Source organism: Natrix helvetica (genome assembly GCF_964273705.1).
Source record: "Natrix helvetica genome assembly, chromosome: 1".
Taxonomy (NCBI): Eukaryota; Metazoa; Chordata; class Lepidosauria; order Squamata; family Natricidae; genus Natrix; species Natrix helvetica.
Window position 1 is genome coordinate 125,459,917 of NC_138548.1, and position 26,946 is coordinate 125,486,862.

The following is a 26,946-nucleotide window of genomic DNA, read 5'->3' on the forward strand; positions in this document are numbered from 1 at the left end:
ATCCGGGTTCTCTTTCTGGGATTGACCAAGGCTGACCAGTTTAATGAAGCCAAAGTGACCTCTAGTTTTCAATTGTTTGCTTTCAAGTGGAATGTATCTGTGTGTATCTTGCATCAAATTCAGAAACAAGGGGGAGGCCAGAGTTGAAGTAAAAGTCATTGGGACACAATTTGAACATTTTTCATTTATAGGCAAGATTGGTTAATAGATGAATACCCTATTTGTTTAGCAATCTTGACAATATTTTGGAGAGCTCATTATAAACATTTCTTTCACATTTATTGCTCAATGTTTGTTAATATAAGGAAATGAAAGGGCATCCCTTCACCCAAATAAAGAGAGGGATTTAAAATGCTTCTGTTTTGTCTGGCTTCATTTCCAATATTCGTCTTAAAATACGTAGATTGATGAAGACCCGGCTGGTTCTTTTGGGAGTCCTTGAGTGGATCTGTAAGGAAGTTCTGAGGATAAGCAACGTTTCCAAGTATTAAATTGGAGTTTTCCGAGGAATATTGCGGTTGAAGGCAAGACTAGGAAGTACAAAAAGAAAAAGATTTTTCTGCAAGACAACTGTAGCAAGTCACTTCTGTATCATTTCTAGGAAACTATATGGATGTATCTAGGATGTCAAGCTCAACTTGACGGCTATTTTTACCTTTTTTTAGCAGTAGGATGGTGTGCTAATTGAATATTGGAACATATTTTGATTTACCCCAGATAATCCCTTAAGTCCACTCTTAGGCAAAGGCCATTTTTGGCACCGAATTTTACGTACTGCTGGTAAGAGATAAAAACATCTGATTAGCATTGTTCCCTTCATAATGTTTTTCCCCTCAAACGTATCAATTGGGAATTGGTAGATCCAGCCGCAAGAAGCTTCATCTCTCCTTTTTCCAGGGACTGAGGTCTGGGTGACAGAAGCAATTTAGTGCTTTTAAGTAATTGTTGAATAATCTAAACTGATGGTGACATTTGTAATCCATCACTGAATGCCCAGATGAGCTCAAATTGACAAAGCCTGAGAACTGGTCATTTCCTTTATGCGTTTCCCCAATTCCACTCTATTGTAAATAGTTCACTTGTCTGCGTCATTTAAATCTTCCTCATATGGTTATGTGAACTTTTTGTTTTGAAAAGGGCAGATGCCAGCATGGCACACTTCCTATTAACTTCTGGTTCATAACAGCAGAGAGTTAATCTGCAGTTAAAAATAAAATGTCCATGAAAATCATTATTGACAATGGCACTAGCAACAGCACTTAGACTTCTATACCACTTCATAGTGCTTTATGGCCTATAGCCTAAGTGGTTTACAAATGTCAGCATATTACCCACAACATTCCGGGTCCTCGTTTTATTAACCTTGGAAGGATGGAAGGCTGAGTCAACCTTGAGCCAGGATCGAACTGCAGACTGGGCAGAGTTACTCTGCAATACTACATTCTAACCACTGTGCCATCAGTGAAAAAACTCCAATACAAAATAAAATAAGAGATTATAGTTAACAGAAATAATTAAAAGATGTACACAAGATGTTTGTGGGATCAGTTGTTTTGATGTAGAAAACTGAACTCTGGATTTTTACACTGGACTCATTTGTAATAAATACGGAAGAACTACCCAAGGTACTGCATCCAGATAGCTGCCCCTCAACACTGATTCATATGAGGCAACCTCCCATCAGGTGAAAGAAGGAAAACCTTGTCTATAAATGGAATTGTTAGATTTGAAGCAAGCTCTTTTTCTTTTTAGAACAATGTAGTAGCGGATTCAAAGCATATTTGCAATTTCTCAGGACTTCTAAGTCCAGTCTTCTAGGTCTTGTATGTTACACCTAGTAACTTTATTAAATGCATTTTTTTTAAAAAAAGTTCTTTATCAATTTACACAAAGCCCGTGATGGCAAACCTATGGCACAGGTGGCACGCAGGGCCGTATTTGCCGGCACAGTAGCCCTCAGCTCCAGTGTGCATGTGCATGCTGGCCAGCTGATTTTCGGCCTGCCGGGGGAGGCCGTCCCCTCTGGAGCCTGTGGAGGATGAAAACTCTCCCTCTCCCCGTGCAGGGTGTGTGCACATGTGCGGGGGGAGGGTCATGTGCATGCACAGGTGGGACACGTATGCGTGTGCAACAGCACAGACATGCACGGTTTAAGCACACCTTTAGAAAAAAAGGTTAGCCATCCCTGCACTAAGCCATTAAGGGGAGTGAGTAGCATTCAAATATTTTCTTGGTCTGGTGACCTCTCTTTGCTGGACAGGTTTAAGGAATGGATGTAGAACTTAGCTGCTGAAGCCTCTAATCTTGATTCCTGAAAGAGAAGGACTTGTGGGATCCTTTAAATAATGAAGGCTCAAATCATATACGATAGAGCTTAACGGAGTTGTCCAATCGTTGCAGTTGTCAGTCCAGCCCTCATTGTTAATTCTCCAGCCGCACTTGAGGCTTGTGTACTGTTAGGAAAGCACTTCGCATAGTGAGGCAACAGATGCCTGCTCTGATGCTGTCATTGTTCTTACCAGAGACTTAGGCCTTCAGATCAGATTCCTCCAACTCACCTGAGTATAAGATTGACAGAGCTCAGATGAATCAGCCTATCAAATCTTACCCAATAAAAAAAAAAAAAAGCTGTTTAATAGTAACGGTTCATTTCAATACCTTTTTTAAAATCACTCTTTTAAAAATCATCATCTATCTTTCTTTTCAGTCTTTCTGGTCCTCTTGATGTCTACAACCCCTCCTCTTAACCTCTTGCTATTCAGGCTTTATCCCAAAACTACAGCTTTTGTGGGCTGTTTTCCCTCTCTTTTTCTAAGAAATGTTGGGTATACAAAATGTACTCTGGAGCTGGTCAAAATTTCCCTCTAGCTTCATTCGCTACAAAGACTTTTGAATCCATGTGGAATTTCTCCCAACAAACTCATCTATTGAACTTGTTAGGTTTGTAATGGAGATACAGGTAGTCCTGGTCTAGAGACCACACTTGGGATCAGCAACTTGGTTGTTACGAGAAACTGTCACTAAATGAAACTAAGTGCTTAGGATCTTACTTCAGCTTTCCTTTACCTTAAAGGTAAAGGTAAAGGTTCCTCCTTGCACATATATGCTAGTCATTCCCGACTCTAGGGGGCGGTGCTCATCTCTGTTTCAAAGCCGAAGAGCCAGCATTGTCCGAAGACGTCTCCGTGGTCATGTAGCTGGCATGACTAAAGCCGAAGGTGCATGGAACACTATTACCTTCCCACCAAAGGTGGTCCCTATTTTTCTACTTTTTTCTACTTGCAATTTTACATGCTTTCGAACTGCTAGGTTGGCAGAAGCTGGGACAACTAACGGGAGCTCACTCCGTTACACGACACTAGGGATTCGAACTGCCAAACTGCTGACAAGCTTAGCATTTTAGCCACTGAGCCACCACGTCCCCCTTTACCTTACAGAGCTGCCAAAGTTGTACATGTGAAGACTGATTGCAAAGTTACTTTTTCATCACCGCCATAACTGCGAATGGTCACAGTTCGAGGGAGTTGCAAAATGATGATCATTTTAATGCAGTATTATTAAGCAGAATTTCCTTTCTCCAAATCTGTAAGATGGCCAGGCTATGTTTTAAAAAGAAATTAGGGGGAAGATAGGAAATACGGTAAAACTGTCCTGTTAGCCTTAGTCTCCCCTGGGGACTGGGAATTAATGTTATGACAAGGGGTTATGAAACGTGGAAAAGCACCTTGATTGACCAAAAGATCCTAGAATGTATGCGAAGGGTGCTCTTGTCTTGCCAAAATGCTTTCAGGGTTAGGATTTTAGTATTCTTTGAGTGCATCAACAAATATAGCCATGTAGGCAATCTATTTATTTTTTAAAATGAGCCTCCACTGGAGAAGGACATCCAGCTGTTTACTAATTGGAAGTGGCCTTTGCTGAATGCCAGTTGTCAGAGGACTGTGTCTTTATGCTGAATTTTAAAAAGGATCCTTCACTTGATGGATTTCCTTTGAAGATTCGCCACCCTCAACTCCTAGGGTTGCATAGCTGATTATCTATGTATATATAAATGTGTGTGTGTGTGTGTGTGTGTGTGTGTGCCAGCATAACTCTGGAACGCCTCAAGCAATTTCAACCAAACTTGGTACACAGATGACTTACTCTCTGAAGAAAAAACTGGGGGTAAGTTATCCCTAATACCCCTCTAGGTGTGTATTCTGTTAAGATTTAGGCAACAAAATTTAGGCAACAAAAACGGAATGCACAGGTACAGTATAGATGATACCTTGCTCAGTAGTAGTAACTCTGAAAGGGATCTTGGAGTCCTAGTGGACAACCATTTAAATATGAGCCAGCAGTGTGCAGCAGCTGCCAAAAAAGCCAACACAGTTCTAGGCTGCATCAACAGAGGGATAGAATCAAGATCACGTGACGTGTTAATACCACTTTATAATGCCTTCGTAAGGCCACACTTGGAATACTGCATTCAGTTTTGGTCGCCACGATGTAAAAAAGATGTGGAGACTCTAGAAAGAGTGCAGAGAAGAGCAACAAAGATGATTAGGGGACTGGAGACTAAAACATATGAAGAACGGTTGCACGAACTGGGTATGTCTAGTTTAATAGAAAGAAGGACTAGGGGAGATATGATAGCATTGTTCCAATATCTCAGGGGTTGCCACAAAGAAGAGGGAGTCAAACTGTTCTCCAAGGCACCTGAGGGTAGAACAAGAAGCAATGGGTGGAAACTAATCAAGGAGAGAAGCAACTTAGAACTGAGGAGAAACTTCCTGATAGTTAGAACAATTAATCAGTGGAACAGCTTGCCTCCAGAAGTTGTGAATGCCCCAACACTGGAAGTCTTTAAGAAGATGTTGGATAGCTATTTGTCTGAAACGGTATAGGGTTTCCTGCCTAGGCAGGGGGTTGGACTAGAAGACCTCCAAGGTCCCTTCCACCTCTACTATTGTATTGTATTGTATTGTATTGTATTGTATTGTATTGTATTGTATTGTATTGTATTGTATTGTATTGTATTGTATTGTAAGATACAGCCTGTTGTGCCATACTACCATACTGGCTTCTACTGTACAGTGCAGTGGAGTTGCCATGGTAACAGCTTCAGAGTACTCCACAAGGGGGCTCCCTCTAGTAAGGGGGAAAATCCAACATTAGAAATTACATTTGGTCCGGACATTTCCCCCCCTATAAATAAATACCCAGGCAACATCGGGTTATTAGCTAGTGAGGTTTTAAAAGAGATTGGAATCCATAAAAAGATCAGAAAATTGCTTCCTTTCCTCTGGAGCAGCCTACCCTGGAGAGCCAGGCTTCCCCCTCCATCTGATGTTTGAGCGCATTTAAATACGGCTCTTCTGAAAGGCTTTTGGGGAACAGGTAAGGCGATCCAGCCCCCAGTTGGAGCTGCTATTCATTACAGATGTATGCTTTCATGAATGCTACCCTACATGGGAGTGTACTGTTTGTTTAGCGGTTTTGCAAATGGAGTGGCTTGTATACCAAAGTAAGCAAATAAGTGATCCTTACTACAGTAGAAGCAGTTGGCAAATTTGTAGGGCATCTGGTGTTACTTAAGAGGGAAGTATTCCAGACAACTTAGAAATAAGGAAAACTGACTTAAGATGTTGAGCCACACCACAGCCAGGCATTAAATCTGCTCCGTTTAAAAAGACATGTTTTGGGGCACACCCTCACCCTCACCATCAGAGACATCTTCCCTGCCTATCCTCCCATAAAAGCTACAGCCACAATTTGCCCACACTTAAGATCTGGAAGTCCTACGGGTGCTTTTTCGAGAGGTAACTGGACTTTCTGGTTTTTCTTTGAAGACGTTTAGCTTCAAAGCTAAAGAAGCTTCTTGGATGAGGAGCGAAACGACTTCAAAGAAAAACCAGAAAGTCCAGTTGCCTCTTGAAAAAAAGCACCTTTGGGACAACCATGACCTGGGATGACGGAGAATCTCCATAGACACTAAGACGTTTCTGAGATAAAAGGAGATCTCTTTTCTGGCAACCTCTGGGAGCTGATCTTTCTTTAAGCCACTGAACTTTCACTGATGGCAAATGCAGGGAGCCAGGAAGGAACTTGTTTATTGGTTTCTGCTATTTGAAAGCTGTGGTGGCACAGTGGTTAGAGTGCAGTACTGCAGGCTACTTCTGCTGACTGCCGGCTGCCTGCAATTTGGCAGTTCAAATCTCACCAGGCTCAAGGTTGACTCAGCCTTCCATCCTTCCGAAGTGGGTAAAATGAGGACCCAGATTATTGGGGGCAACCCTTCTGACTCTGTAAACTGCTTAGCGAGGGCTGTAAAAGCACTGTGAAGCGGTATATAAGTCTAAGCGCTATTGCTATTACGTGCTCCTCCTCCTTAAAGACTCTGAGCAGCTTCTTCAGCCATCTGTCTGCTGTCACCATCATGATGTTAGCAGAAGTACCCTTTTATTCAGCCAAAGAAAAATTGATATTCATTGCAATATTTTCGGTTCCATAACAGTCTTTTTCTGGTAAAAGCCAAGAAACAATAGAAAAAAAGAAAAAAAGAGGGGGGGGAGGAGAAAAAGGAGGGAAAAGGAGAAAAGAGAGAAAAAAATTAAGGGCTAAAAAAAAAGAGGGGAATTATGATTGGTGGTACCCTTATTCTCTTCATTTCTGTAGAGTGTAAGGAAGATAAACCTTGATAGCAATATGCAAGAATGGGTACAAACACAAAAGGGGCTGAAGCGTTTCTGAAGTCCAGAAAAATGATACAATATTTGGAAGAGGCTCAGGCAGATGCCTATCTAATTCACATGACTCTAAGTAGGAGGAGATGCAGCACAATTGGACTTGCAAGGTTCTGTTCTCAACAAAAGTAGTTTTAGCCTTTATCCACTGCATTCTTAAACAGGACATGAAAGAATCTCAAGAAAGAGAATTTAGATGTTCTGTGGTACTGTGAAGTAAAGCAAGGTTGCCGGAAGGCAAGCTCGCAAGCACTGAGGTTTTTAAATGACCATTTTTGTAAATACAAATACCATACCAGCAGCTAAAATGTACACTAGTTGGATTTTACTCAACATATTTCACAAGGTCAGTTACAGTTCAGATGGCTCCAGTCATCCAACGTGCTAATTTCGGGTGGCTTTAAAATCTTACTGGATGATGTGAAGTCAGCTTATTTGATCAGGTTGTGACTTGTTGTGCCTTATGTTTCCCAAAACAGAACACTTCCATACCCATGTTAAGTCTGTTGTGCAAGCCTGTGCTGAGGTTCTATTCTATCCTGTGTGAGATGCACAACTCCCGTGACTGTTAGAAAGCTGAGGTCTCCAGATATATTCATCAAGCTGGGGGAACTAATACCATAGTATCAAGCTAAATAACACTTTCTGCTCCTTATAAAGAGAATTGCCTTTGCAAAATATGAGAAAGTTGGCAGAAGGCTTCAAGAAAGGGAAGACTTTTCAAGGATCCATGATCCCAGCCTTTCACATGGGAGGGGGACACTTGACCGTCCCTGGAATCAGGGGTGGGCTCCTATGAGTTCACCCGGGTATGAGAGAACTCGTAGCTAATGTTATGGCCAGTTTGGAGAATCTCCAAATCCCATCCCTGGCTGGCCCCGCCCATCACACCCTGCCCCTGCCACCTCATCACGCCCCTCCCAAGAGTCTCCATGCGGGCTGCTTTGGATGCAAGGTAAGTGGAGGCCCTGGGCGAAGGCTCTGGAAGGAGGAAAAACAGGCCTCCTGGAAGGGCTCCGGAGCCTGGGGGAGGAAGTTTTTGCCCTCCCAGAGGCTCAAGGAAAGCCTCCAGAGCCTGGGGAAGGCAAAAACGCCCCTCCCGCAACCATGGTGCAGGAGGCAGACTAGGCCACACCCACCATGGCCACGCCCACCCAGCAACCCAGCAGAGAACCCATTGCTGAAATTTTTGAAACCCAGCCCTGCCTGGAATTCCTGCCCCAAGAATCTTGCAGACATTGGGGTGGCCCTTGGGGGCACGTTATGCTGATTGGGCTGAGTTCTGAGAATTATGCTGTATGTTTCCTTGGATCTGCCACCAGGGGTTTGTCTGGAGTTCTAGATGAGAGAAGAAAAAAAACACAATTCCTTGGGCCTACTAAATTCAGCTTTTCTGTTGCATGTAGGTGGAGAGGATGTTTCTCCCACATCACCTTCTGCCCAAATCTGTTGACTCCTTCTTCAGCATACCTCCCATCTTTCCATGTTTTCCCCTCCTCTTTGTTGCGCGTTCATAAAACAGCAGTGGATACTTTCTGTTAAAAGTTAAAAATAAGCAGTAATGATGACCATCGGGGGGAGGGGGGAAATCTAAAATCCATATTAAAGCAATATATTTCCCAGACCAACTGAAAGTTGATAAAATAGCTGCAAGCGATTGAGTTTCCAATGTTTATTTTTAAAAGCAAAAAAAAGTGTGTGGCAATAATCTCTGAATATATTAAAAAGGAACGTATCGCAGACTGCCAACACTATGAAATGGGGAACACACGGTGGTGGGTTTCAAAACTTTTTAGAACCTCTTCTGTAGGTGTGGCCTGCTTTGTGGGAGGTGTCTTGCCAGCCATGTGACCGGGTGGGAGTGTCTTGCCAGCCATGTGACTGAGTGGGAGTGGCTTGGCAGTCATGTGACTTGGTGGGCGTGGCCAACTTGTAAAATGTGGTGAAACTCACTTAACAACGCTCTTGCTTAGCAACCAAAATGTTGGCTCAGAAACTCTGGCATTTGAAGCACGCAAGTCTTAAAGCTGTCAAGTTACAAGACCCTTGCACCCCTAACCCTTTAGAAAAAAACCCCAGGGGTGTTCAAACTTGACAGCTTTAAGACTTGTGGACTTCAACTCCCAGAATTCCTCCTCTCGCTCTTCATCTTGATGATGTGCAGACGGGCGGGGAGGAGGGAGATGGAACCGGTTCTAAATGGCACGGAAGATTTGTGGAACCTCTTCTATAGAAGAGGTTAGAACTGGCAGGAAACCACCCCTGAGTCATACTTCCATTTTATACATAACAATGAAAATATGAACCCAATAATCCAAACACACGTTCACTATCAATACATCTTTTGAGGAATTTTACAGTGCTGGCCAGGCTATTTTCTTTCTTTTTCCTGATTATTGCTAGCTTAGAAAAGGGCATGATTGATGTGAAGTAGGCCCTCTTACAACTGCACTGCAGCCAGAAAACAAATCAGCCACATCAGTAGCCAAAGAAAACAGATCTTCGGCTCCCCCCACCCCCAAAACCCCAAAAATGAAGCAGAACGAGATGCCTAAGCTGCCATGGAGACTGACCGCAAGAAGAGGGGTGAGGTCTCCAGGAGAAGACCTCGGACTGCACTCAGCTGGCAGTCTGAGCTCATTCAGCTCCTCAATCTTCACCTTTAATTGAAAACCACAATGGCATGATTCACTTTCATGGGTATGATTCTCAACCTGTTGCTAATCCCATCTGCAACGCTGCCAGAGCCTGAATGGCATGTGAATATTTCTGCTGACAACTCGGTATGCGTTATTATTACCATTCAAAAACATTTCTGAAAAAGCAAAAAAAGGAATGGAAAAAGGGAAAGTCAAAAAGGGGAACATAAGCACAAAATGGAAATAGAAATAAATGGAATTAGATGAGCACTTGCAATATTTCATTAAGTGTACATGATTTAATATTGCATATCATTTTAAAAACTGCAGAACATCGATAAAATCCAAATAATATATAACCATCAAAAACAATAACAAGGAGGTTGATGTTTTTCCTTTACCATATATACCATAAATCAGGGGTGTCCAAACTTGGCAACTTTAAGACTTGTGGACTTCAACTCCTAGAATTCCCCAGCCAGCTCTGCTGGAGTTGAAGTCCACAAGTCTTAAAGTTGCCAAGTTTGGACACCCCTGCCATAAATCATCAAATAAGATTAAAAGTTACGCAAATACAGTTCATTGTACCGCAACATCAGTGGTGGGTTCCCACCTGTTCGGACTGGTTCGGCTGAACCTGTAGTGGTCCAGTGGCCTGGATCGCTAAAAGCAGCAGTGACCCAGGCCTGCCACAAGCCCAAACCGGTTCTCCAGGTGGTGCCGTAGGCCCCGCAATCTTGTTTTTCGCTCCTGTGCATGTGCAGAACAATGTTTATCGCACAGCGCATGCACGCATGCACAGCACACGCACGAGCGAACCGGCAATATAGCCTGCCGGAACCTACGCCTGAGAAACATGCTGTATATACAGGGGTGGGCTGCTACGGCTTCACCCGCGTTCGGGAGAACCTGTAGCTAACATTATGGGCGGTTCGGAGAACCTCCAAATCCCACCCCTGGCTGGACATTATCACTTAGGGGTGTACCAATGGTGGGTTGGAACGGGCCTGGCGGCATCCACATGGATGTCTTTCCGCTTCGATGAGCCTCCACAATGCTCCAGCTGCTCAGTGGAGCGTCGCGCAGGCGCTGTATGCGCCGTGTGTGGAAGCACCGAAGACTTAAAAGACCGGTAAGGAGCTCGGGCGGGCAGGTGGGCCCTCTGGAACACTATACCGGAATGGTATCCAGTGCTCCGGGCAGGCTCCGGTACGCCTGTACCGGGGCGTACCGCCTGCAACTCACCATTGGGGTGTACTCAATTTTGTTGCCATCAGTTTAGACATTAATGGCTGTGTGTTGCATTATTTTGAGGGGAACAGCACATTTACACTGTTATACAAGCTGTACACTCACAGCTTGTATAACATTGTATAAATATGTGAATATTAAATATTCACGTATTTCAGGCATCCACCACATATAACAATGCCTAGCAAATGCTCTGAACGTTGTGTTGTAAGGTTTTCAAAGCCAGTCAACTTAAACTGATTATCTGAAGATTTTAAAATTAGACCCTTGGTTGCCCAGAAGGTGTGAAAAGATTTAAGGGCTTGACGAGAAGAGCCTGGAATTTCTCTAGAGCTCAACAGGATGTTACCTCTGATAAAAGAAAAGCTTTGTCTCACTCAGATTGTTGTGCAATTTATCTGGAGGTAAATCCTCTTGATTGCGGCAAGATTTGTTCCTGAATAAGCACACTATAAATGTCTGTGCCAACTCAGGCCCACCACGTTGATCTGAACCATTGTCTGGCTTTTATTTCTTTTCCTTGATTCTTCATTCCAGATGATCAAATTACATGCTAAAGCATTTTCTCAACTACGCAAAATTAGACTATTTTAGTACTATTTTGGTTAATTTCAGGCACGTCTGTAATTCTGAATAAATCTTCCTTTGGCTTAAAAACTCTTACTTTGGTCTTACACTAATTACCGTACGTGAAACCCATTAAGCCTTACAAATACTAAAACGCATTGCTTAAGCAGTATTTAAATTCTTTAACTTTGGATTTTTATCTTACTTCAGAGTACCATATTTTAGTACAAGCAATAAATTGAATAGCTGATGTATATAACAATCCCAATGTCACTTGGCTGCATTTTTATCTTAAGAATTCTATCTTAAGAATAAAGAAAAGTGGCTAAACTAGTTAGCAGCTTCTAGATTTAAGCTCCATGGAAAATTGGATTGGCATAATTTCATTTGCTTTTGCCAAGATGACACTCCGGAATGCTTCTAAGGATAGCAGATAGGTTGGGAATCAAAAAATGCCACAAAGATTGGCTAAGTCCCAAGCTCCCAATATGGTGCTCAAGAGTACCAAGAGTTCACAAGCACCCCTTTTGGCTTCTGCCAGGCTTCTTGCTCCACTGGGTTTTTTTAAAAAAAGATTCTTTTAATAATAACTAAATAATTTGAAGGCAGATGTGCCATTGAAAGTATATCAACAGTCTTCCAGCCTTCATTTTTAAGAGTGCCTCAAGCCCTAAAAAATAAAAATAATGGCTGGTTGCAGTCAAATATTTTGTTCAGTGTGCATCCTTAATTGTTGAGAAACAAGAGAAAGCGAAGTTGTCTGGCAAGGCAGGTGAAAACTCTTCAACCCAGCCTACTTTGGCAATTGACTCTTGGTTAGCTGGCCACCATGCAGCATAGCAGCCAATGGTGAGTTGGCCAGCCCTCTGCCAAGGCTGCCATTTTCTGAACTGCCGTCAACAATCCAGATGTGCCCCCTTGGCTCCAGAGAACTGAGTACCTTTGCCACTGGCAGGAACAACAAGAGAAAATGCATCAAGGTGGCAGAGGAGACTTTTGGAGAACATTTCAGAAGAGGGGAGAAGATCATCAACCAAGTGGGATATCAGAGTTGTAGTCATAGGAGTAAAAAAGACTTTGCCGTCTGTGTAACAAGGCCACAAGTTCTCTCCATCCCATGGAGATTGTTTCTTTCCTTTCATCATCTCCCCGCATCATCTTTTGTCTGCAGGAGGAAGGAGGGGTACTTGCAGTCATCAGCATTTGGAGAAACAGTCTAAGCTCCGTGGTGCACTTTGGTTTGGAACAAAAGCAGGAATTAGTCGACTTAACGTTGATTGGCACATTTGTTTCATCCACAAAGCTATGATTTCAGAAGAGCTCTTTGTGTGCGAGAAAGAGAGAGAGAAATGGATTTTATAAAAGAGACGTCATTGTACAAAGCAAACAAAATTAACACGAGGAAGAAACAAAACAAACAAAACCTTTCCATCACAGGGAGCAAAGGCAATGAGCTGGCAATTCTGCAAAGATGTCCTGATGGAGGGGGGGAAAAAAACAAACAAACCAAAGTGTGAAGGAAGATCCTGAATGAGCTGGTCCTTTATGAGGAAGGAAACTGCCCATTTTGATGGGGTGTCAGATAATGGTGAGAGAAGGACAGAAGCTTATTGAACTATTTGAGGAAGCTTCATTCAAGAACAGTATTAAGGAAGCCACAACCATTTACATTGATGAGTATCTCCAAAAACATTTCCCAGCTCTTTTGCGAAGCTTCTCATTTTCTGGCCTTGGATGACCTTTTAGGCAAGATTGCAAGCTTATCTGAATGAAAGCCATTTCAGAAAAGAGATCCAAAATACTTTTTGGGAAATATACTTTGTGACAGTGGTGGGTTCCTAATTTTTCTACTACCAGTTCGCTCGTGCTCATTCTGCATGCGCAGAAGCGTCCTGGCGGGTGGGCGCAGCCTCCCTCTGCCGCTACTACTAGTTCACCCGATCTGGGCCGAACTGGGACCAACCCGCCTCTGCTTTGTGGACTTCCTTGTGGCTGAATCAAGCTTTGAAGAATATATTTTTAAAATGGATGATTATGTTGAGAAAGCTGTCCTTGGGAAACCCTGCTGGAGCAGCAGTGCCATGAGGTTGAGGTTCTCCTAAACCACAGCCAGGCATTTAACGAAACCAGTCGTCCTGGCTGCAAAGGGAAAAACACACAGTATTCAGCCTGAAAGCCTGCTGGGCCTGATGAGTTCCACATTTGTTGTGTGGATGAAAAATGAGGAATTTTAACTTGTGTTTATATATGGGCTTCCAATCAGTTTGCAATCCAACATCACAGAAAAGGGGGGGACAAGGGATATACAGATAATCCTCAACGTACAACCATTTGTTTAGTTGCAGGATCCTGTGACCGCGTCGGTCACCGGGACCAGAGGTTTTGTCTTCCGAGCTTTCGGACTCATGCTGGAGCCCATCCTCAGGGAACTTCTCTGTGTGCTTTGGGTTGTTCTGTGTGTGGTATTTATATGGTGACTGTTGTGTGTCGTTTTTTAGATGCAGATTCGGGTGTTGATGCCTGGCGGTTAAGTTGTTGGCTGTTGTTTCCTTGTGCTGCCAAGCCCCTGCCTCCTAAACTGTATTCCCAAGCTCCCCCTCCCTTGCCTTCATTTGTTTAGTGATTATTCAAAGTTACAAGCACCCTGAAAAAAGTGACCCATGACCAGTTTTCCCACTTAAGATCATTGCAGAATTCCCATGATCACACGATCAAAATCTTGATGTTTGACAATTGGGTTGTTGCATTGTCCCAGGGTCACTTCACCACCGTTTGTAACCTTTCCAGCTGGCTTCCAACAAGCAAAGTCAATGGGGAAAGCCAGATTCACTTAACAACTGCAAGGATTCTCTTAGCAACTATGGCAAAAAAAAAGGTCATTTTGGTAGGGGTCTGTTCTCAGAACTAAGGTTGTTAAGTGGGGCACAACTCAGTTAACAACTTAACAACAATTGTCTTGCTTAACAGCAGAAGTGTTGGGCTCCACTGTGGTCATGCACTGCTTGTAGTTTAAAAACTCCGCTTTTCTGCGGAGCTTCTTGATGCTCTATCAGCTTAGTTGATTTTGTGAAGACATTTCATTACCTGGCTAGGTAACGTCATCAGAAGCACTGATGTTGTTACCTAGACAAGTAATGAAATCTCTGCACAAAAACAACAGTGCTCAGAGGGCACAAAGGACTCCAGAGTTCAATCCCAAACTACAGATATTTTCTTTTGTTAGTACTCTGTCTTTCTGCTCTTGATCTTGTACCTCTCTCTTGGGTGTCCTGCCCATGTCTTCGTGCATTGGTGGCAGGGTTCCCATTCTAAAACACCCCATTCTCCATTGCCAGTGAAGAATAGTGCTGTGTTCCCAGGGGTGGGTTCCTGCCAGTTCTAACCTCTTCTATAGAGGTTAGAGTCACATGGCTGGCACGCCACTCCCACCCGGTCACATGGCCAGCAAGCCACTCCCACAAAGCAGGCCACACCTACCGAAGAGGTTCTAAAAAAATTTGAAACCCACCACTGATACGACTGCTGGGAAATGTAAAGAAAAGATCAATTAGTGGTGAGAGAAGAACTGGAGCTTCTGACTTATGAGGAGACCTATTTGTGTGTGTGTAAAAGAAGATGTTACTGTTTTATGGTTAATGGAAGGAGAAATTCTTCTTGGTGGGACCTTCCCACCTACTTTGAAACACTTTCTCTAGAATAACTCCTACTTTGTTATTATTGGCCATAAGAAATTCTTAATCTCCGTGGGCTTTCCCTACTATTCCATAGTGGAACTTTGAGGTTAACATTATCTGGGACATTTTTGCTTTTATTATTTGTGAATGAGATGTTTTATTTTGAAAAGCAGCTTGTTATTTCTTAAACAAAAAAGCAGTAAGAAGCAAGGATGGGTAGCAGTCCTGCTGCAGAGGCCCAACTGACAGGCCAGTGCCTTAAGATGCCCCCTCCACTCCTTGAATGGGTGCCACTGTGCCAGAGGTGGGTTGTTCCCAGTTTGGCCCGGATCAGCTGAACTGGTAGTAGTGGTGGTGGGAAGCTCCGCCCAGACGCTTCTGTGCATGTGCAGAAGCGTCGTGAGCGCAGAAGGGTGCCCGAATCAGTAGTAAATAAATTAGCAACCCACCTCTGCACTCTGCCCCCTTGAGATGATGCACTGCCATGCACTCACACCAGTGGTGGGTTTCAAATTTTTTTAGAATCTCTTCTGTAGGTGTGGCCTGCTTTGTGGGAGTGGCTTGCCAGCCACATGACTGGGTGGGCATGGCCAACTTGTAAAATGTGGTGAAACTCACTTAACAACGCTCTTGCTTAGCAACCAAAATGTTGGCTCAGGAACTCTGGCATTGAAGTGTGCAAGTCTTAAAACTGTCAAGTTATAAGATCCTTGCACCCCTAACCCTTTAGAAAAAAAAACCCAGGAGTATTCAAACTTGACAGCTTTAAGACTTGTGGACTTCAACTCCCAGAATTCCTCCTCCAGGCATGTTGGCTCAGGAACTCTGGCATTGAAGCATGTAAGTCTTAAAGCTGTCAAGTTACAAGACCATTGCACCCCTAACCCTTTAGAAAAAAACCCCCAGGGGTGTTCAAACTTGACAGCTTTAAGACTTGTGGACTTCAACTCCCAGAATTCCTCCTCTCGCTCTTCATCTTGATGATGTGTGGACGGGCGGGGGGAGGGAGCTGGAACCGGTTCTAAACGGCACTGCAGATTTGTGGAGCCTTTTCTATAGAAGAGGTTAGAACTGGCAGGAACCCCACCCCTGGCTTTCACACATATAATGATGATGATGTTATCCATTCAGTCGTGTTTGACTCTTGGCCATTCAATGGTCCAGGTCTCTCCCCATCACATATACAATAGCTGCCCATGACTATAAGTCCAGATTTAATAGGAGATAGGGTTGATAAGAAGTAAATGTATTTGTTTGTTTGCTTGTTTAATTGTTTGCTGTCCATCTGGCTGCACAGCATGATTGATTTATATTTATACATGCATTTTTATTAGTATACTTATCTACTTTATACCTTATAACAACACTTATATATTTACTATTTACCATTTAATTCTAACTATTAAATGTTTTGTAAAACCTTGACAGAACCTATTTATAAAATAAGCATGTTCTATTGGGGGGGGGGGAGAATTCAAAGCCATATTTTTTATTGGAAAAGATGAATCTCCTTAATTTTGCATAATTGTAGAAATTTGTTTTTTTCTTTCTTTCTTTTTCTTTCTTTCCTTTCTCTTTCTCCTTCCTTCCTTCCTTCCTTCCTTCCTTCCTTCCTTCCTTCCTTCCTTTCTGCATCTATCTTTGCAAGCATAATAAGCCATCAAGCCATTCTCTGGGCATTTTTTTCCTGGGGTTGCTGTCTTATCAGACAGGATGGGAACAAGTTCTGACAAAGAGCCAGCTTTGAGTGTGCAAGCAGCAAGGCCTGTATAAGCAGAACCTGGAGCATATTCTAAGACTAAGCTTTGTATGGCTTGTGTAGACAAGGCTGTAGTAGCCCAATCAGACAGTGGGGCAGGTTTTCCTCCCTGCTTTTCTTCAGCAAACTGACAGTCACTTATCCAGGCAGAATAGGAATGAGCAATGACAGCACCTCTGCTTTGTGGGTATAAGCCCTCCTCAAATTTGCATTCCCCACCCCAGTCTACTGTTTGTGCTCCAGATATTCTAACCCAGAATCTGAGATTTCTTGGAACAAATTAATATTTTTAAAGGATCTGTAACTACTAGTAAATCATTGTTTAGTAGTGAGTACTCACTTTGTCTTCCATGCTCCTGCATGTGATTTCATGGCAAGAAATAATGAATGGAAATATTTTACTTGATAACTTAGCTTGATAACCTCGTTTATTGTTATGTTTAGGAAAGCATTGTTTATGATCATTTACACTATGCATCGGGATACTTTCCTTACCTGGAAGGAAGCCGTTCTGAATTTTAAATTAACGCACACAAATGTGTATGAGGCAGACAGCTGTACGTTGAGGTTTGAAAAGTGATTAGAATGAAGAATTGCACAAATATCTTAAAGGTAAAGGTTCCCCTCGCACATATGTGCTAATCGTTCCTGACTTTAGAGGGAGGTGCTCATCTCCGTTTCAAAGCCAAAGAGCCAGCACTGTCCGAAGACATCTCCGTGGTCATGTGGCCAGGATGACAAAACACCAAAGGCGCACGGAATGCTCTTTCCTTCCCACCAAAGGTGGTCCCTATTTTTCTATTTGCCTTTTTACATGCTTCTGAACTGCTAGATTGGCAGAAGCTGGGACAAGTAACAGGAGCTCACTCCGTTATGCGGCACTAGGGATTCGAACCACTGAACTGCCGACCTTTCTGATCGACACGCTCAGCGTCTTAGCCACTGAGCCATCGCATCCCACTTGCAAATATCATAAACATACTGCATTTACCTGAAATAAAGATTAATTTGTTCACAAATGATTGATGTTAAAACATGAGGATAAGGAGTGGAAGTGCGTTTTTTTTTCTTTTGGGAGGAAGGGTCATCTTAAATTCCTTTTGCATAAATATGGCTTTCTCCCAAGATAAATAGGATTACTTTAATATAGGTCCAATTAAACAGTTCATTTCACTTTGGAAATTATAAAAAAAGGGCAAGGATTACTGGCTTTACCAACAGAACTCATTGCTTACTTAGTGTTTCCATTTCAGGAGCTTCTCCTCTGAGGCCTATTTGGATTGACACATTATATTACACATTGGGGAATATCTCTGCTGCCTGTGACCAGGGAACAGAGAGAGGGATTTTCCAGCCCTTGGGTGAGGCATCTGGGATTCTCTCCCCTGCAGGTATTTTTACGCAGAGGGACTCTGCTTTAGGGATGTTTAGAAAAACCACCAGCAGCTGCATAATGCAAAAACCCCTGCATGTTTGCTCCTACTTTGGCAGGATGTGGCATTGGCATTAGAACAATCCTGATCAGCCTTAAGGCAGAGACATAGCGATGGGTGACTGGGCAGTGCCTCCCTGGATCCATTTGGGGGGGGGGGGATAAGACAGGTCTTAGGGAAAAGCAGCACCAGGTAAGGGTGGCATGAATAGAAGACAGCCAGACATACAATTGGGGGACTATAAAGGGAATTCAAGGAAGGAGGGTGGCAAATCTAGGTATTTCCTTTCCTTAGGGGCATGGCATGTAAACAGAGTCCCAGGCATGCCAAAACAGCCTCATTCCTTCAACCTGCCCATAAGAGCAGAATATGGGGGTCAGGGATTGAGGTAACATACGACTCTTATAAGAATGCATGCCTGCATATACACACCTGACCCGACTACAATGGGGCTGGTACTAGTTCTATCAAATGGTTTTGGTTAGCAAATGATCATTGGAAAGGGATTGTTGTTTTGTTTAGATAATGTTGTGGCCCGCTAGCTGCCAGTCGGCAGACTCGGATGATGAGGAGGTTGGGGAAGAACGTGGGCCAGTTGTGGAGTCTGGGAAAGGCTCTGATGGATGCTCTGCACCAGAAGCAGAGATAGAGCCAGCGCCGTCTGACATATCCCAGCCAGTGGAGAGGCAGCTGCCTACGGAAGCTGAGATAAGTGGGGAGGAAGAACAGCTGGGGCCTGTTTCAGATGTGCGTATGCGCAGAGCTGTTAGGAGAGGAGAACAACTGAGGACAAGGAGTCAACTCAGGAAGCAAGGCGCACGTGGACGCTGAATGGCCCCTCCCTGGCTGGGGAATAAATAGAAGGAAAGGGGAGTGGTGGTCATAGGAGACAACTGTTTGGATTTCGGAAGATTTGGCTCCTCATGTTTTGTGCCTCAGAGACTGCTTGCCAGAACTTAATTTACAGCTTTGGGGCTGGAAGCTCCCAGCCTGATAATTATCTCAAGAAACTGATAAGGTCTGTTACTGCAGTTAACTCTTTGAAGGACTATTGCCTGGACTTTTTGGTGTGTGAATGCCATTAATTCTCAGGAGATAAATAAAGAGGGGTTTTTCGGGACAAGAAGTCCATTTCTTGTTTCTGCTAAGGTCAAAACAGATAATTCTACAGTCCTGAATTTGCTGCAATCATTCTACAGCAGGGCTGTCAAACTCCTGATCTGCAGGCTGGATACGTCACGCACTGGCCTTGCCCATGCCCGGTTTAGTGAAGGGAGGGGGGAAGTCCCTATATATCACATGACACCACCGTGATGACGTGAGTTTGATACCCCTGTTCTAGAGCATTCTGGTTTAGGATCACTTTGGACTCCATGACCTGCTACCAGCCTGCCTTCCATTGAGGACCTGTATACTGCACGAGTCAAAAAGAGGGCTCTGAAAATATCTACAGACCCTTCACACCCTGGACATAAATTGTTTCAACTTCCACGTTATAGAGCATTGCACACAAGAACAACTAGACACAAAGACAGTTTTCCCCCGCATTCCATCACTCTGCTAGACAACTAATTTCCATAACATTATCAAACTATTTTCTGTTATTCTTCTCATCCTTCCTATTACCTATCTCCCCCAACATATAACTATAACCTCGTTGCTTGTATCTTTATGATTTATATTGTTTTATTTAGTTTCCTAGTATGATTTGATTGCTTATTTAGTATCCTATTACCATCACTAAGCATTGTATCTTATGATCTTTGATGAATGTATTTTTATGTACACTCAGAGCTTATGCACCAAAGACAAATTCTTTGGGTGTCCAATCACACTTGGCCAATAAAGAATTCTATTCTATTCTATTTCTTCCTCTCCACCCTTTATGACTGTATTACTTCTGAGATTTTGACCAACGTTTGCAACTGCTTGTTGGGGATACACAGCATTCCGGATAGTAGAATATATTACTCTAGTCAATTTCTATAGTGTAACTTTTAGCATACCTTTCCCAATAAACTTGTACATTCAGATAAATACATAAATAAATGAATAGGGATTTTTACATTGTTAAGAATGTCATCTGTACAAATAGGCTTGAAGGAACCCAAAGATTTTCTGTCAGAGAGAGGGAAAGAAGGAGCTGAAGTCAAGATCATTTCTCCAGGGGGAAACCAACTGAGATTAGGTGTAACAAGGCAACATTCACCACTCGTGGTGGTAGGAACAACACTTTCTTCATGGAAGCAGCACATTCAAAAGTGAGCATGGGGTGCAGGAATTTTCTAGAAGCCCTGCCAGGCAGCAACATCTTTTAGGACACAGCAGTGCTTCCAGAAGAGGGCTCTTCAGGCTACTGGCCAAAGGCATTTCACAGTTGTTCCCTTTCCCTCATTTGGATTTTTGCAATTGAGAATATAAATGGGAGAAATGGTAGGGAAACTTAAAGGACAATTCTAATTGCAGATAATTCCATCCCCTGGTAAAAGTTGGTGGCTGAGGTAGCACGAAGTGTGAGAAAAGCCTTCCCTGAAAATAACTCTTGATCTTGATCTGTGTGGTTTTAAGAATAATAAAGAGCAGGAACTATTGTCAAAAGTTTTGGAGTTTGGGAGAAACAGCAACCAGATTTAAAAGAACAAACCATGATGTTTTTCTGGCTGTGGTGCCTGAAAACCACACAGGCAAACATAAGTTCTCCTTTTGTTCTGTTGAAAGAAATGTCCTTCTGGGTTCGGTTCCAAGTGGGGAAAAAGACACTGGAGACATGGAGGCTGCTTGGAAAGATGGTTTTAATGGTGGACAGGACCACATGGCTTGAGTCCTGAACAGAAAAGGTGATCACATGCTTCAATGTTGGTGGAGAAGAAGAGAAGACTGAGATGCTGAGTCCCTGGTTTTATGCCCTCTCTGGCCTTTGATCTTGAGCTTGTCTTCTGATTGGTTGTCAGACTCCCATGGGGCCATGCAGGGGCAACTCTCCAGGCTGCATTTTGAATCCAGGTTTGGTTGAGTTCTCAGATGCCATGTGGGGAGTTGGGTAAAGGGCCAATATTATCATGCCTTAATCCCATCACTCTGGAGTTGGGGGGAAGAACTCTTTATTATGTAAAGGGACTGGCTTGGCCACCTTAATGGCCCATTGACAAAGTGGGTGGAGGCAGGAAGCTACAGGGAGCTATTCTCTCTTTAAATATGTTTTTTTTTCCTTTTCACATCCAGGGAAATGTAATATTCTGCCTTTTCAATATTTCCTAGGATATTTCATTTTTCTGGGAGAGGGCTGGGTGATAACTTCCTACAGTTCACAGTTCATATTCACTCCAGGTTAACTAGTGTTCCCCTTGGGTCACAAGCATGTTGGCTTTACCTTGTCCCCAATTAGCTCTTTATTGGGGACAAGGTAAGTTTCCTGCCAGTTTCCAGGAGTATAAGAAATAATTCTGCTGCCCTCTGCTGGTGACAATCTAAAACTAATTTTGGAACTGATAGTACCTAAATGGCATTAGGGCAGTGGATCTGGCTTGGGAAAATGGTTTTGGAAACAGGATTATGATAATGGTAATTTATGATATATTATCTTCCTCCACTGTGGTATATATTTTATTACTCTAGATAGTTGAAGAAAGCCTCAAACACCCCTACGGTGCAATCTTTAAATAAACACATGCTTTGCTTTTTGTAGGAAACCCCGAGGAATGAAGATTGCAAAGAACAAAGAGGCTAGGAAGCTCTTTATGATTTTTTTTGGGGTGGGGGAAGCCTGTAATGACCAGTAGAGTAATACAAATCTGGCATGTTTGGGCTGGGGACAAACTCCAAGAGCTTGTAAAAGTGTTGTGAAATTGAGAAATCGAAAATGTTTGGGGTTCAACTTGAAAATGGAATCCTTTGATCAGAAAGCTTTTCTCCATAAATATGGATTTGTGTTTTGCAGCTTGATTACTCTGGTGAAGTTAAAGAATGTACCCACCATACCAGTTGTGAAATTCAATTTTTTTTTACTACTGGTTGTGTGGATGTGGCTTGGTGGGCGTCAGTGACGTGCGGTGAAGTTTATGGCTGGTGAGGCACTGACACAGTGGTGGGTTTCAAATTTTTTTAGACTTGTGGACTTCAACTCCCAGAATTCCAGACAGGCATGCTCAGTTCCGATTTAAAACGACAGCATTTGTTTTTCTCCTTTGCGAAAGAAGTGTCCTTCTTTCTTTTTCTTCTTCCGTCCCCTCCTTCCTCCCTCTCTCCCTTCCTCCCCCTCTCTCAAACACACACACACACAAACACACACACACAGAGAAGTTGTATTGGACTATCTCTCCTGCTCCCTTTCCTCTCTCTCACTCACTCACTCTCTCAAACAAACAAACAAACACACACACACACACACACAAAGTTGGATTGGAGGGAAGAGCACCAGTGAGGAGACCACAGGAGGAGGCAGGAACCCAGTCAAAGAGCCATACTGGAGCACACACACTTTCCCCCAGCCCCAGAAGGATCCAGCCCAGCTTCACTGATTACAGGTTTGAAAAGGCAACGTGGCTCTGCCTGCAATCAAACTACACCCCAGGGAGAACACAAGCGAGCCAGAGTACTTCCCTCCAGCCTTTGCCCAAAGCCCCACACCAGGAGGATGAAATTTGAATTCCTCCCCCTCCCTCCGACCTACACGTACCCTTTCCAGCTGTTTCAGAGAGGATTTCAACTCTGCTCTTGCCTCGGGTCCTCTGGAGAAGCCCCGCCCAAACAAGCGCCCTCTACTATGAGGCAGGAGAACAGTGTGCCTCACCTACGTCAGGAAAATTTAGGCTTTTAACCCTTGCTTAACTCTGCTCGAGTGATCATAAAAAGCCTAAAGTCAGACTAGATGAGGCATGCAGTTCTCCTGCCTCATAGTAGAGGGCGCTTTTTAAGAGGCTTTTTTAAACAGTTAAGCAGAGTCATCCACGGTGTGGCAGCAACTAGCTCAGCCTGACCTCAGCTCTCGCCTTTTTCCTTTTACATTTTTTTTCTTTTCATGATGACAGTGGTGAGGCTGTGCCTCCCCTGCCTCACCTGACTGCATGTCACTGGTCGGCGTGGTATGGCTTGGTGGGCCTGGCAGGGGAAGGATACTGCAAAATCTCCATTCTCACCCCACTCTGGGACCAGCCAGAGGTGGCATTTGCCGGTTCTCTGAACTACTCAAAAGTTTCGCTACCGGTTCTCCAGAACCTGTCAGAACCTGCTGGATTTCACCCCTGCACCATACCCTTTTGTTATATTTTGCTTAGAATGAAACCCGGAGCCTGCAGTCCATTGTAGCTTGGCTCTGAACTGTCACACAATAAAAACAGAGCACTTTGACTTCTGTTTAAAGTGTTGCAGCATCAGGAGTTGCCTGTACCAAAAACCAGCAGTTATTAATAAGGGCAGCCCTTAATTATGTTTCTCAAGTTGGAGTGGATCAATTTGGAGATACAGATGCAGCTGTTCAAATGGTAAGACAGCTTTGCAGGAGAAATTAGAAAAGAAGAAGAAATTAGAAAATAAGTAGAAGGGGAAGAAATTGCAAAAGGCAGCATTCCCATTATTAGCTTAAGTCGATTAGCTGAAGATGCCACAACAGACACATCTGGTGTTCTACCTGTGCCTCTTTATTGGGAGAAATTTATACATGTGTAAAACAGCGACTTGCGCTCAGTAAAGGTATGGGAGGAGGGATCTTTCCCAGGAAGATCCAAGGCTGGTCGGCAGTCCGCATCCCATCCCACTGCACTCAAAGGCTGTTCCCTTCTTCAGGTGGATGGCTTGGATGTTATGCTTCCTAGGCTGCTCCCTCTCAAATACCTTGACACTTAGTGCTCACTAGAGATCGGAGCAAGAGGAGGATTTCCAGCATATTCTTGTGCAAGTGCTGCCTTCCTTTCTGAAAACGCCTTGTTAGTATGGGGTGGGGGACACTTGACTAGGCATGGGGCACGTGTTTTATAATGGTGTAAGGATCTTCCTGGTTTGCTGCTTGGGATCTGAGGGCCACGGCTGGGCATCCTTTGCCCCAGAAAGTGATTGGGTGGTTTCATCTACTGTAACTTTAAGCAAGGATTTGCCACACACCCCTCTCCAACACTTTGGGAGGAGAAGCTGTCCCCGTATATCAACAACCTGTGGGCTTTGAACCCATAGACTGGCATCACAGGGGATGTGGGAGCTCCTCACTCCTCCCTGTGTTACAAGGGGCCTTCAGAGATCCTTCTTCCAGGGATGTTGCTACTTGAACCCTGGATGCTTTTGGACAGAGGGGACAGATGGAAGGAAGGACAGTTGTGGTGATGCGAAGTCTGTACATCTGGGAAGGGAGTCCCTGAGGAGACTCAGGGGTTCAGCCACCTCCTGCTGGGCCTGGAGGGAACCTGAGCTTTGATGTCTTAAGGTGCCTAACAGCACCAGCAGTTCTTGGAGACACCAGCAGGTGGCAGCTGCAATGACGGAGGACTGGCTGGCTGGCTGGCTAAAAACCATAGGCCCCAAACACTTATGTACACATTTACAGTTGTGAAAGAGGAAGAAAGGTGCAGGGGAGGGGGGGGTTTGAGGTAACAGGCCAGAGTCTGTACACTAAAGGCAAATAGCCTGGATCTCCCTTGAAAGAGCAGGACTTGTGATCTTGAACCCTGTTGTGGGACACACAGTCCCGGTGTGGGCAGCAATGCGTGAGCAACAGGGACATGGCACTGCCAAACAGCAGATACTGAGAGAGAGAGAGAGAACCTGATTTCTGCCCTGAGACACCTCTGTGTGCATGTAACGTGTTTGGACTAGGGTAATGCATGTCTGGATGTGGGCAAAGGGTGGGGTGGGGTGGATGGGCGCAAAAACAGGCATACGAATGCTGGAGGGAAAGGGAGGGTCAAGTGAGAAATGCTACAAAGAAAACATTTCCCCCCCAAGTGGAGCCTGCAGCCAGAAGAGGTTTGGCTACAGAGGCTTGTAAGCAATTGACTGGTCAGTCTTGTCCCTTCCAACTGGGCCCCGGGAGAATTTGGCTTCTCTTTCTTGAGAAGACACTTCAACTCTCCAGCATGCTCCATTTCCCCCAGTGTCCTTCCTCCTACTTTGAGGGTGAGCGCCGACTGCCCCGAGCTTATTTCAAATTGCTGGAGCTGCACGGAGGCCTCCCTGACTTTGGCAGTTCAGCCTGCCTCTGTGTGCTTCGGTATGGGAGGGAGGGCACCGATTCTTAGAGAAGGGCCAGGGTTGGGGGGGGGAGGGGTGAAAAGTGTAAGATGCTTTTGGAAAGCCTTAGGGAGTGGGAGGACATAGGTTGGCCTGGGGTCGACTAGGAAGGGTCATCAGCACGGGTGGAATGTGCTGGGCCCAAAGCCCCTCTAGCAGCCCTTCTCCCCTATGTGGGAGTCGGACTAGCAAGCAAAGTCTTCGAAGACCCCCTGGGGCGAATAGTGGTGGCGATGGTGGTGGTTAGGCAGGAGGCCTGTGGGGTAGGTGCCCTCAGAGTGACGGCCCAAGGTCTCACAGGAGCTCTGCAAGAGAAAACAAGAGAACAGCATTCGTTCATATCTTCCCAGCAACTTCATCCCAGGATCAACATTAGAGAAGCTTGCAAGAGATGCAGGCAGATTTTATCAAAGTGACCCTCTCTAAGAAACATGTGGGTAAACAAAGAATTATTTTTTCAAAAAAACCCCCACAAGGTGTCAAAATTAAGCTTCCCCTCTTCTATGTTGCTGAACAATGCAGAAAAGAGAGGCAACGCAGAGTAAAGGGATAACACCCCATCACTAGAGATAAGCAATGATGATCTTCCAGATGTGGTTGAACTCAAATTTCATCAGATCAAGCCTAGACCTTACATGGTACAGGACAGTGGAAGCTGTAGATCAATAATACTGTACACCACCGGAGTCCCTTTATGAGGGAGATGGGCAGTTCTTAAATATGATAAATAGATGATAGATAGAAAGAGGTAGATGATAGGTAGGTAGGTAGGTAGGGGGAGACACACACACACACACACACAGAGAGAGAGAGAGAGAGACAGACAGACATAGGTAGACAGACAGATACATGATAGAGGAGGAGACAATGGATTTTAGATAGAAGCTAGAGTTATGATCCATGTGACAAATAGCCACTCTTAAATGGCACCCTGATTTGGAAATAGGCCTTCACTCTATACCACTTTCTTTTATTAGTTTGCTTGGGTCAATTTTCTCATTGCTCAACCTCCAGTAACATTCATCATTTCCAGTGCTGCTTCATTATCCCTCTATGTTCCACCTTCCCTTCTCCCACTTCTGTTAAATTTGCATTTCCCTCAAAGATTTAAAATGGAACTGCAAGAACGGGAGAGACCCAATGGAGCAAGAATATAGGCTTGGAAAAATGCCACACTCCATCACCTGAAATGAGTTTAAAATTCCAGATATAATTACTAGTTAGTTTGACTATAAAATGGTTGAGAACATACTATGCCCTGTGTGATTTAACAAACGAAATTAAATGATAGCCTCACAGGGAAAAGCTCTACTTTGGCAGGTTTCACACCATCAAATTCAGAGAGAACCCGTGAACTCTGAAACAAGGGATGGTTGTTTTCCAAAAAAAGAAAATTTATGAGGAAGATCAGGAAAGCACTCAGGGGAAGGGATAAGTAAGGTTAGTGGGAAAAATTTAGGTTGATTAAATAGTAATTTCAGGGTTAGTGGGATTTTCAACCAAGAAAGTCGTTGAGATCCTGCATCAACTGTTATAATTTGAGGGTAGATGAAGCCTTAAGAGTTTTAAAGAGATGTGTGGGACTACCGAGGCCCCTTCTGTATTGCCTATCTTCAGAATAATTCATGTATTTTTCAGAAGTGTGCGTGCGTGACACCTATTATTAGATTTTTATCCTGATTT

General features: G+C 43.9%; 1 protein-coding gene across 1 annotated transcript in view; it reads right to left on the reverse strand.

Moving 5' to 3' along the window:
- Positions 1-23,669: 23,669 nt before the first annotated feature.
- The window catches only part of ASIC4 (acid sensing ion channel subunit family member 4), a 98,603-nt gene continuing 95,326 nt past the window's right edge, over positions 23,670-26,946 (reverse strand). Inside the window, exon 10 of the mRNA XM_081939846.1 lies at positions 23,670-25,568. Coding sequence (XP_081795972.1) covers positions 25,449-25,568 — 120 coding nt within the window. The 3' untranslated portion in view covers positions 23,670-25,448. The remainder of the gene's footprint in view (positions 25,569-26,946) is intronic.